General features: G+C 42.1%; 1 protein-coding gene across 1 annotated transcript in view; it reads left to right on the top strand.

The window, feature by feature from the left end:
- ARIH1 (ariadne RBR E3 ubiquitin protein ligase 1) overlaps positions 1-12,643 on the top strand; it is a 48,495-nt gene that overhangs the window by 23,288 nt on the left and 12,564 nt on the right. The window contains exons 3-9 of the mRNA XM_042885643.1: positions 2,191-2,335; positions 6,070-6,162; positions 6,546-6,601; positions 10,066-10,132; positions 10,703-10,809; positions 11,234-11,276; positions 12,537-12,608. Coding sequence (XP_042741577.1) covers positions 2,191-2,335; positions 6,070-6,162; positions 6,546-6,601; positions 10,066-10,132; positions 10,703-10,809; positions 11,234-11,276; positions 12,537-12,608 — 583 coding nt within the window. The remainder of the gene's footprint in view (positions 1-2,190; positions 2,336-6,069; positions 6,163-6,545; positions 6,602-10,065; positions 10,133-10,702; positions 10,810-11,233; positions 11,277-12,536; positions 12,609-12,643) is intronic.

Consider the following 12,643-nt stretch of genomic DNA (forward strand, 5'->3'; position numbering starts at 1 on the left):
TTCCTAGGCATTGTATAGAATTCGCATTTTCTTGCTGCATGATGACAGTCAGAGACAAATAGTTGCAGAAATGACTTGCTGAAAGCATCCTGGCACAAGGAAGAGAGCAAATGCATTAGAAGAAAACAGCTTGGAGGAGGAGGAGGACCCAGTACCCCATTTCCCTTCAACGTGGGTATGGTTTGCACAGTTTCAAAGAGCAGAGCAAACGCTATGCAAAGTAGCAATGCAGCAGTTCTGAGGGCAAAACTAAGCCTTTTTTTATTATCTCTGTGGTTTGTTACTCCTTTGTGTGGCTGTGCTGAGTTTCTCAGCTGCCTCATTTGTTTCCTGGGGAAGTGTAGGAGAGACCAGGTGCTTCTGAGGTGGAAATATGGGCTATGGATCAAGTACCAAAATGTAAGCACCTGAATGTTTAGCAGTGCATCAGTGCTTGAAAATGTTCAAATTGGATACAGGATTTATGCATGTAACCTGAGTTAGCTCTACTGCTAGCCTTGAGCCCAGTGAAATGGTGAGCTCCTCTCTGTTCTTGGGAAACTACTGAAAGGCCAGGAAGAAGATGGGTGTTCAGAGTTGGCTGCTGATGGTATTTGGAGGGGGGAGAGAGTTCCAGGTGAAAAAACAGCTGCTGGTGTCATGGCTCCACAGCTTTTGCAGACTTTGTGAGAGGAGATCTACCTAATGACAGTGGCTGAGCCAAGTTCCCGTTTGTGGAGATGTCCTTGAAAACAGCCCACCATTACAGATATCCCTGGTATTTCCATGAGCGTTGAGCCAACCATAAATGCCAGCAGTAAGGCTGCATCATGGGATTTGTCTTGAAACTTTTCTTTGCAAACATAGCATCTAACTGCCTGCTCTTTTCAAATGTAGGATGTCCTATGCTGCTTGTGCTGCATACGAGAACAATTTGAATGCTGGAAGCATTTTGTGGAGTTCAGTATTTATCTGTGACTTCAGCAAACAGGCGTATAACAGAACTGCACTGAATTCACTTGCTGAAGTTTTTTAGATATAAGTAATCCTGAAGGCAAGCCAAATACCTTGGTTAAGCTAAATCCCTCAGCAAACACCAAAGAGCAGTGGCAATCCTCGTGTGCTTCCAGAATACACCAGTACCTTCAAAATTCAGTGTCATGAAAATTGAGATGTAAAGTATGTGAACTGCATTAAGAAATGTATGAAGCAGCTGTGAACCATTTTCTGTGGTGCACTGACTCACGACATAATGATCTGGAGGGCACTGCAATTGGGTGGTTTGGCAGAAATGCCAAAATTCCATGTTTATTTGTAGTGAGGATGGAGTCCTAGGACTCAGGTGGTATTACCTGAGTGCTCTTTGGTGACAGATAGAAGATAGGAGCAAGAAGAGTTAAGAAAATGTCTGAAGTAGATGCTGCTTCATATCGATGTAACTTGCCGGTGATGGAAAAAGGGAATGGAATGGCTTGTATACTGAGGATGGAAAGGAGATGTACATGGAGGCAAGGTTGGCTGATTAATTGTCAGATCTCATTGGTTCTTTCTAAGTGCTGCAGGCAGAAAGATGCAATGCCTTGGTATTGGGAAGAGGTTGGCATGCCTGCTCATGGTTCTTTCCAGTCTGACCCTCCTCAGGACCTCTTTTAAGGTGCTGAACATATACTAAATGCACTGAGGAAAATGCAAAGTACAGGAGCTAGGAATGAGCCAATCGATGGGTGATAACTGATGGCTGATCTCTGCCTCCTCTTTATTGTTGTCTTGATTAGAATGTTAGCCAAAGGACTTAAGTCAAAAAGAGAATTGAAGCTGAGAATCAAACCTGTGCTTTGGGAAGGTGTCCTGATGCCTGGGAGGTGAAGTGAGGTGTTCTTGTAGTTTGCTGCCCTGGGGTTTCCATACACGCTGGTCTCTTGGAGAACTGTGTGTTATCTGAAATGCAGTTGAAGAGCTGGACATACCTGAGTCTTCAGGAGCGTGCAGTTCAAGCCCCAGTCTCTGAATCCATGTTTGTGGTATCCACTCCTGTAGTCAGGAAAGCAGTTTGTTAACAAAGAGCCTGTTGAAAGTAGTAGGTGTGCTGTATTTGTGTGTTTTTTTTTTTTTTCTTGAAGTATTGAAGCAACTTTGTGTGTTTAACTGCAGCATTTAACAAACAAGTTCAAGGGAAGTAGTTAAACTCTCACTTTCTCCTGTGTTCTGCAGGTACTTTGATGGCAACTTGGAGAAGCTCTTTGCGGAGTGTCATGTAATTAATCCGAGTAAAAAGTCTCGAACGCGCCAGATGAACACAAGGTCATCAGCTCAGGATATGCCTTGTCAGATCTGCTATCTGAACTACCCAAACTCGGTGAGTGTCAGCATGCAGAGCGCTGGTTGGCTGCTAACTCTCCTCCTGACTTTGCTATCTGCAGCTTCACGTTTTGGCAGTTCTGTAAGGACTTAACCAACAGCATTTGAAAAAAGCCTTAAAAAAACAAAAACAAAAAAACACAAAAAACACAAAAAACTATAAAACAAGCTTTCATTTTTTGATTGAGCTTTATCTCTAGTTTAAGTCTAGAAAGCACCATTCAAGGTTGTCTCTTAATACAATAAACAGTGTCTTGTGGTCTGTGTAGTACAGTAGGGACCGTGGAATGATGGATGCGTTATGCATTGTCTTAGTTCTTACTATGTGCCTCAACAGACTTTTTTTTTTTTTTTAAGTAACTTCAAGAAGTAGTGGTTAAGATGGAGTGGTGTTGTACTTCAGTGTTTTCTCCAAAAACCTTGGAGGATGCTGGGCTCTGGGCAGTGGGGTGGTAAAGTTATTCAGGAAAAGGCAAGTAGTGGATCAAGTGATTTTTGAAAAGGTCAGGTAGCAATTGAGACATGTAAATAAATGACAGATGAAAGGGGGAAAAAGTAGAAAGCCTGACAGGCAGAGGGATTTATTTAAATAGAATGCCAGGAAAGGAAATGGCTTTTAAAAGAAGTAAATAATAATGTAAAGTAGGCAAGCTACAGCATTCAGCATAAAACCAGGTGAGTCTAGGAATAAAATGAAGCTGTGCACTTCAGAGGATGCAGTCAGTGATATTTCTGTCCAGTTCTTTATTGTGCTACTGCACTACTTCTGTAATGGGAGAAGATTAGGGTAGAAATACCTGTGGGAGCCCTAATTCAGTCTTTCAGTTTATGGTAAGATTGATGAGAGCACTTATTCTTTAGCTATTCACAAACACTAAATATTCCAGTAGCACTGTTCAGAGATCCAGGGTTCTACTGTGTTTTGCACAGGCAAGCAACTTGCAGTCAGCTTCTCTGGGGTGGGAAATTCAGGAAGAATAGAAGTGGAAAAGTGAGAGTCTGTCAGTGGTTTTCCCAAAGGCAGAGTGCTGACGTAAATCAGGAGTTCTTCCTTCATGGGATCTTGCCATTCCTGGTGGAGCTGTTTTGGCTCCCTGAAGTACCATAGCATTTACCTGACCTTTAAAGAATGAAACAGCCCTTTCCTAAGACTTCCACTCCTGCTCAGGGAGTGTTTTAACTTGCTTTTCAGCAGCAATGGAAACCATGATGAGCTTTGGGTAGCCTGGAGTCGAGTGCTCTTGCTGTCATGGGCTTACTTGTGAGCCTTTTCCTCACTCAGGAGTGAGCAGAGCAAAACTCAGTTTGAGGCAGAAGTAATGCTCAATGCTAAGATTGCTATTGGGCCAGTGACCACAAGGCTTTGTGTGTCTCTTTTTAAGCCATGTGTGCTTATGATTTCCTTTAGAGAATATTTGCAAAGGAGGACCGTGGCTTGCTTTGTATGAAGAAGTGCTTTTAAAAAGAAAGATGTGTTTGAGAAGTTGTTCTATCCCTCTACCTCTCTAACTCCTATGTAATCACTTTTCCATGTTAGATAGTGAGGAAATAGCCATTCCATGGCCACTTAGGCTGTGGAACATCTTTGAAAACAGGGCAAGGGGCAAAACAGCGAGAGGCTTCTTCCCCAAATGTCCATCACAGGGAAAGGTCCTTTGGAATTTAGGTTTTATTCCTTAATGAATTGCTTACCTTCTTTTTTGTGTAATTGTGTCCAGCACTTGCAACTGACTCTTTTAACTTTATGCTGCCTGAGAAGCTGCTGGAGAGAACTGCACAGAGCACACCAACACTTCTTGTTTTTGTAGTTCCAGTAGCATGTAAAAATAGCACTGGCCCAGTTATGGGAAGAGCAGCTCTTAACTGGAGCAGTAAGGCATTGCAAGGGAGCAGGGTTTCTCTACATTGTTAGTGTTGATTAACTTGGGGTATAGTTGAGGGAAACCTCTTGGTCTGCCTTATCCAGAAGCTGGAGTGTACAGGGAAATCAATGCGTACAGTTTCTGTAAAAGGCTGTAGTGTCTCTGTGTCTAAGGAGACCAAATTCCATTTGGTTCAAGTCTGTTTTGAAGCTGTTTTAGTCCATAGGATAAGTGAGATATCTAACCTAAAATCTCAGCTTTAAATTCTCTGCTTTGGTCAGCTTTAACTCATTGTTTGTCCCCAGAAAGAGCTGTGCTTTTCCTGAGAGCACCTTTCAGCCCATGGAAAGCTGAGAGTTGCACCTGTTAAGAAATTTCACACTGCAAGGCTCTTAGAATGCAAGATTCTTGAATATTGACCCTGCTGGGTGCCTTTGCAGGAGATGCTTGTCTGCTTTTTGCAATGTATAAAAGGGCAAATACACCTCTGGCATCTCATCCTTCAGATCCCATGAGAGTAGGGCTGGGTGCTTCAGTCTTTTTGCTTGTTCCCTTGACGTCTGCAGTCAGCTTAGCCAAAAATAACTGGGAACTCCCTCAAAATAAAGAAATGAGTGAGAAGATGCTCCAAATTCCTTGCAGCTTGGGAGGAGGTGTGGTGGCTTCCTTTTGTGCAAGCACTTAGCAAATCTTTTTGGTGCCTGAAATAATACAAAGAGTCTCAACTGAAGGTAAGCCTTCTGGAGCACTCCCCTGTGTGTGCTTGCTGCAGGAGTATTGAAGTTTGCTAAGGATGATCTTAGTCCTTCAGATGGACTCTTCTCTCTTTAACAATCAACATCCTGCTGCTGTTTGAGGCCCTTCTGTGGAGAATGCCAGGTCTCTTCTAATTTATGGAGATTGATGCAAGATGATGGCATCTTGGGGTGGAGCTCTTGTTTTAAGTGAGAGTAAAACGGTGTGTAAAGCTGAGCTGTGCTGTAAGTACTGTTAGAGAACTGCTTCAGGTAGTTTGTCTCTGCTCCTGGCTCTCAGTGTGAAATAAATTTCAAGAAGATCATAGAGAAGTCACTTATTTCACTCTTTCGACAGCAGCATTTTCTTCCCCACCCCCTTGTGTAACTGTTCAGCACCAGATGCTATCTTGGCATTCTCTGTGTAGGTGATCCATTCACAGGTGAAGTTGTCCTGGTTGCTGTTTCCAGCAGCTGATCATTATTGAATTTTATTTAGTAATTTACACCTGCCACTTAGCGTCCTCATCTGATGAGCATCTGAGTTTCAGAGGGAAGCCTAGCAAGCGAGTTGGCAAACTTTGTGTGTGCATTAAAATGGAAGTGTACACACTTGTATTTCTATTGCTCAATGCTTGCTGATCTCCTCTCACACCTGTACAGAGGGAGCTCAATTAGTGCTTGTGCATAGCAGGTATGCATATTATGGGAACTATGGGCAGCACCCGTGTGTGGTAGCAAGCCATGTGGACCAAGAGGAGGAAAAAGGACTTGGTGTTATCATGTAACTGCCACCTGTTTGGTGGTGATGCCTTTGTTTTATTATTTTCCAAGAGTAAGATGAGGGGAGAGCCATTTTAAGATGAGGATCCGTTCAAATGGGCAGACAGGATGGAAACATCAGCCACACCTTTCCTTGCTGCTAGGGCTGGGGATTCAAAGTCTGACTTTGAAAGTGTGTCTAGAGCTGTGTTAGCAGTGTTGTGAGGTGGTGATGATACAAGTAAGGAGCAGAGGCTCAGATTTGGTATGGGGATGAGCGATGCAGTCAACTGCGTAACACTGAGAAAGGTGAAATGATGCAGTGAATTTGTGGGATAAAATAACCTGATATGTTGTGTTCTCTGTCCTTGCAGTACTTTACTGGCCTAGAGTGTGGACACAAGTTCTGTATGCAGTGCTGGAGTGAATATTTAACTACCAAAATAATGGAGGAAGGCATGGGACAGGTAAAATGTCAACTTGTACCCCATGTCTTCAGAAAATTCTGGGTATGGGGAAGGAAGGGGAAGGTTCTTCACTAAAGATTAAAAACAAACAAAAACAAGCAACAGAAAACCCAGAAGACAGCAGTGACAAAGCCCTCATACCTGAGAACTTTGAGAGTTACAAACTGAGAGGCTGAGGGAGCTGCATGCAGTTGGTGCATGCATCTTTGCTGTGAGTGGGAGGAATCATGCTGTGCACAGCGGAACATCTGGGATGTGATGATTAAGCCACTCGACTGTCTTTGTTATGGATTGTAGTGAAGTCTGTTGCCTTGAAATTCTTTGTGATACCAAAATAAAACAAGCAGTGTTCCTTTTATGATCTTTCTGTTTCTTTTTTCCAGACCATTTCATGCCCTGCTCATGGCTGTGATATCTTAGTTGATGATAACACAGTTATGTAAGTATTGAGAGTTGCTACTTCTTGGCTTTCCTCTCTTTTTTCATTTTGCTATTAACGTGCTATTCAGATGTTATGAAGAGCGTATAAAAAGCTGTGCAGAACTTTAATGTGCCAGTGAGGTTGGTGCTGAAGTGTCTGTTTCGATACTAAACATTTTTTGACTTGTTTAGGTCTGAAAACTCCATGCCACAGAACATGAAGGAAGGACTTCTTGACCTATTTGGTCATTAAGGCAGTAGGATAGACATGAGGAAGTCTTTCCAAACCCTGTTTAACTGCTCTGTGTATTTAGTTTCCTTCAGTTTATGCAGCAATTTGACTTCTCACCTGGTCAACTTGCTGGTTCACTGGTTCCTATACCTACAGTTGGTATGTGAGTCAGAGGAAGTTGGTCCTGTGTGCTGTGCGATGCAGGGGATGTTTTATGCCTTCTGATAGAGAGAAGTTGACCCTCAGACATAAGATTTGATTGAAGGGGTATGTCAGACTGTGTCACTTGGCTCATTAACTTGTCTGGCTGAAGGATGACTGCTCACACACAGCGAAGCAATGAATTCCTTGAACTTCTTTCTCTTTTATATTGAATGATGTTATTGCATGAGTAATATCCTTCATAATACTGAGCCTTGATTAAGTTCATTTTAATTCTTCATGCTAAAAGGCATCTAAACAGGAGCTCATTTTTTCTTACCTTACTCCTTCCTTCCTGAAGTCTGACTCACTCATTGATACTAATTTGCTGTTTTTTTCTGTCAGTTGCTCCCAGACTGGTGGCTTCCCATCTCCCTCTGCTAGCAGCTCTGTTACTCATAGTGTGTAGGCTGCAGGGAAGCAAACGAGCTGAAATGCTCTCATGCTGTCGAGGGGTGCTTTGTGGAGTTCAGATAGTGGAAGCTAAACTTAAGTTGTCAACTCATGATTGAGATTTTTGTTTACTGGAGTCTGAACCCAACTTGCGGTGTAGTGCATTCACAGTGGGAAATTTCTCGAGGGTGTTCTTGGTTAGAACAGTTTGTGAGTAAGATGTGTTGTGTATCTCTTCACATAGGCAGCTGAAGGTGTTGGAATTGGTGGAGACAGTGGGTGGTGGCAGTAGCAGGATGGAAGAGGAGGAGAGCAGCTCTGGCTTTGTTGCTGCTGTGTGATATTTAACAGTAGGTCTGATGAGCCCTGTGATTTGCTTCATGGTTACTGTAGTAGAAAGAACCACAACCACGTGCTGTGGGATTCTCTCACCTAGAAACAGGAGGGGCTTCTGACAAGGGAACGATGCTTGTTCACTAAAGAGAACAGATTTTCCTGATCTAAATGGAACTTGATATGGAGGTGAAAGCCTACTTGTCCCTGGTCTTATGGGGACTCCTGGGATTTCTGGGGGAAGGAAGGTGCATCTTCTGTAAAATCCTCATGTTTCGCTTGAAAACAGAAGATGATAATCTGCAGCAATTCTAGTAAATGGCAGGAACAAAGACATAAGTAATACCATCTGGAATCTTCACCCTCCCCTCCAATGTGCTTTTCTCTTTTTAATTCTTTCTCTTTTGTAAAAGCTCCAGCTCTAAGCTTTAGAAGCCAAAGAGCAGTGTGTACTGTCGAGAGACATTAGAGCTTCCTTATCTATCACATAGGTTAGATAGGCCAAATTATTCATTTATTCCTTTCTCAGTACTCCGTCTCAACAGAGCAGTACACGTGCAAACTGCATTCAAGTGTACAAGTCCAAGCTGAGCAATCCAGATGACTCGCCTTGATCTGTGAGTTCTCAGCTAGCAGATTGTTTGTCAGTCTTCCTCCTGCTCCTGTTCTTGCTGAGCTGAAGCAGGCAGGCTTAGAAAGGGCCCCTTTCAGCTCTTTGGAGACCTTTAGACAAGGTGAAGGTAATCTGCTTCTAGCTCTTCTTCACCCTTGCTAAAGGTGCTGGTAATTGCTTTAAATTCACATGTAAAGTAAAGTTTACTTTTCCAGCTTACTTTTTGTATCTTAGCTCCTAGAAGAATGGACCCAAAGGGTGGTTTTGTGGGCATTGGGAATGGGTTTCATCTCTTCATTTGTCATCTTTGTTTCATTATTTATGGGGAGAAAAAAAACCAATAGTACTCATCAGAGCCAAATGTAGAGCGGGTGAGGGTGTTGACACAGGTCTAGGGAGGTAAGCAGAGGCAGTGGGTTGTGTGCTCCATGTGCTCTGGCCAGGTGTAGCTTTACTCCTCATGCTCCAGTTCCTCTTGCGTACATTAAATGTCTCTGATAAAACTTACTGCATTTTTTAATGCTTTAGAAGTTTATGTATAGAGTAAGAAAGTGAGTCTTGGAATTCACGTGGCATGTCAAAATTCAGGTTTTTTTTCCCTTTTTTGATTAGTTTTGCTCTGAGATCGCAGACTTACCACAGAAAAGGGCCTGATGAGATGCTCTGTCAGTCGGTTTGTTTTTATTCTAGCACTGGGAATTTGGCTGTCACGTGCTGTGTTTATGTAATAACTGGCATGTCATTTGTCAAGGAGCTCCTCGACTGCTCAGGGCCAGGGTTTATGCAACATCCCAAGGTCACGTGCTTTCTTTGGTGCACGTTGGCATCATAACATGCAAGAGCACACTTGATTGTGGCTGCACCCCGAAATGGTGAATTAATTGCAGTATTTATGCAGTGCGGTTCTATCAAGCTGAACTCTGGGTTAACTTAAAACAAATACCACAAAGTGCATCCAGCTTTATGTTGTGAGGCTTTGTAAATGTGGATGTTTCTTTCATAAATTTAAAATGTATATAGTGGTCTTCAGGAATACATAATGAAAGAACTTACAAGATATACAGCATGGATAGTCTGCAAATACCTGCTGGGTCTGTGTGGCCAGGACAGGAGTGGTCACCGTGCTCTTAAAGGATTCCTGTCTGTCTAGTTTTCTTTGCCCTCTTCCTTCTGAGCTGACCTAAAGTTGATGTGTATACGCCCTCTGTGATGTTGAATTTAAATCAGTTTTGAATGTAAATTGACTTTGGGATTTCTCGTGAATACAACAGATTAAAACCACATTGATTTCAAAACTGAAATGGTAGCATTCCTGTGAATCCCAGGTAACGTTGGAGCTATCAGAGTCAATGCAGCACTGAAGACTTGCAAAGGAGTTTGACACAAAGTATGGCTGTTCCGTGTGGATGAGCTGGTGAAGCTGTTTGCTCTGGTTCTTGGTCTGTCAAACTGTTTTTTGAATGAAGATCACCCTCACTCTTTAGACAGTATTTCTCTTGGACTATGTGAGCTTTCTGTGTGATTTTGTAATTAATATTAGAAGTTAAATACGATACCTTTCAATTTCATAGTAAGAATAAATAGCAAATACAAAAAAGAAACCTGCAAGCACAGAAGGAAGAATCAAAATCATTTGTCTTGACTTTCTGGTTATGTAGGGAAGAAAGGAGTTTTCTACTACAACAATGTATTTGTTTTTCCTTTTCTGCAGGCGTCTGATCACAGATTCGAAAGTGAAATTAAAGTACCAGCATTTAATAACAAATAGTTTTGTAGAGGTGAGTTTTGATTTGAAATTTGGGTGATGGCTTCCGGATTGTTTTTTCTCTGTATCTCTGTATTGAACCAGAATGAGGCTTCTTTATAACTGTAGAGCAGGTTTTCTTTTGTGTGGTCTCTAATCAGATGTAATACAAATCAAAGGCTTTTCAGGGCTTGTTTCATAGCCGAGTTAGTTACAGCTGTAGTTGTAGGAAAATAGTCAAGAAAATCTGTAGGACTGCAGAGGTGTTATGTAAAAATACAGTGAATATCTGTAGATAAGAGATGACAAGAGCTGTTCAGTGTTTATTTTCTTAGAAGCACTTAATGTTTATGGTTATTGAATGCTACCTAAGGTGCTTCAGACTGAAAATCATGAAACACCATTCTATAAAGAATAACGTGCCTTAAACATTTGTCATGTGAAGTGAAGCTGTAAAATGTCTTTTAGCAAACTACTGCTAGTTTCACTGCTCCCAAAGCACCATTCTGAGTTTATTCTGATTTTGAAGACTTACCTCTGTCCCTGTTTCCTGGTTGTACGTGTTCAAATCCACTGCATTATGTTCTTTTTCTTTATTTTGTAGTGTAATCGGCTGTTAAAATGGTGTCCTGCCCCAGACTGCCACCATGTTGTTAAAGTCCAATATCCTGATGCTAAACCTGTTCGATGCAAATGTGGACGTCAGTTCTGGTGAGAGCAGTAAAGCAAAAGAAGTCAAGGTTGCCTTTTACTTAACGTGTTGAAAGTGTTAATAAAATGAAATAATGAAAGCTGATACAAGTTAATAATTAGTGAACTCAAGTGTCTTTTCCAAGCGAGATCCTTTTGTTCACCTTCTTTGTTTATAAGATAGCTAATTTACTTTGCAAGGTTACCTGAGTTGCTAGAAGGAAAATAAATCCCTGTCAAGTCTAATATTAATACCCAGACTGACGAATGCAATGTATATCCAATTATGGAGTTATGGGATTTGAGGGTTTTTTTTAATATGGGTAAGGTTTCCTTGGGGTTTTCCATATTCTTTCAGCAGAGCCTCTCAGAAGAACTCCTGTGATGTTAAGCAAGTTAAATAAAAGTATAGCTGTGTACTTCATTTGCTGTTTTCCCCTTACAGCTTTAACTGTGGTGAAAACTGGCACGATCCTGTTAAATGCAAGGTGAGCATCTCAGAGTTCTTTGCTAAACGTGTGACTTTGAAACATTTGCAGTCAACTTATGTGCAAGACATGCAGAAATGAAGCACAGGATTTGCAGCTGCTCACATCGAGAAGCATTTTAGTTCACCTGTTTAGATGGTAATGTGAAAAAAATTAGAGAAGTCTTCCTGGATGCCTTTAGGATGCTTCACTTTATTTGTTAACCTCAGCCTGGAGGAGAAGGATATTCCAGATGAGACCCTCAAGAAGAATTAGAAAGCTTCAGAAGCGAATGCTTCGCTTTACAAAGAGTGTTGCTGTACTCAGCATTTCTGCAGGTGCTCAGGGCTTCCACAGGACTGAGGTTTGTGACATGGAGGAAGTTGGGTCCTGGTTCTGGCACCTGCTTTCGTACAGCATCCACTGCTTTTCTTGTGAAGCTGTCCAAAGCTGTAAGCAAACCTGGGATCCCGTGGCCCGTTGTGGAGCTCACAACAGACGTGCTTTGTACCTTGAGGAGGGCAGTCTGTGCATCTCCAGTGATGAATGCAAAAAAACTTCCTTGGGGGATGGGGAAGGAAGCATCGCCAAAGGTGTTGTGCGTTCTCTGGGAGACCAATCAAACCTGGGTCAGTTTGTTATCTCAGAGGTGCAGGCAGGCTTTTGTGATTGTGTTCACTTGATGTAGCCGTGCTTCCTCTAAGTTTTAAAGAAGTAAAAGCCTGAGTATGTGGCCAGGACACCAGTGGACAGTGTAAGTCTAAGGAAAATCTTGTGACTTGATACGAAGCTAGCTCGGAGGGTCTGACAGCAGTTTTTGTAAATCACTCTTAGAATAATTGTAACAGTCCTGTGTGAAGTTTTTCTTAGTTGAACTTAAGAATGGCCAACTCACTGCTGAAGTGTTTGTGCATCAGCTGCACTGTGATGGTGCAGCAGGAAGCATCTGCAGCTAAATGGTTTGCTCTTTGCACTGCTTCCCCACATCACTTCACTGTTCTCCCTACCCAATTTACAGCAAGGCAATCCCCAAAATACAGGACTTGGGAATAGTAATAATGGCTTAGAGTTCTGATCCTTTCTCCTCCTGGCGTGTGTCTAGAGAGCGAGACAGAAGATTTTTATCCACTAAAGGAAGCTTTGTGAAGTCACACCTCACCTCATTGTGGGTAGCACTCAGCTCATAGGTGGCTGAGCATTTCTTGCCATCACCTTAATGTAAGCAGCTCTCTTGGGGACCTTTACGGTTCCTCTCTAACTTCTCCTTTGTTTTTCTAACAGTGGCTAAAGAAATGGATTAAGAAGTGTGATGATGACAGTGAAACCTCTAATTGGATTGCAGCAAACACAAAGGTGAGGGTTTTTTCCTTGTATTTTATATGCACTAT

The sequence above is a fragment of the Lagopus leucura genome, unplaced genomic scaffold (assembly GCF_019238085.1).
Source record: "Lagopus leucura isolate 7727_CA_CO unplaced genomic scaffold, USGS_WTPT01 Super-Scaffold_100052, whole genome shotgun sequence".
Taxonomy (NCBI): domain Eukaryota; kingdom Metazoa; phylum Chordata; class Aves; order Galliformes; family Phasianidae; genus Lagopus; species Lagopus leucura.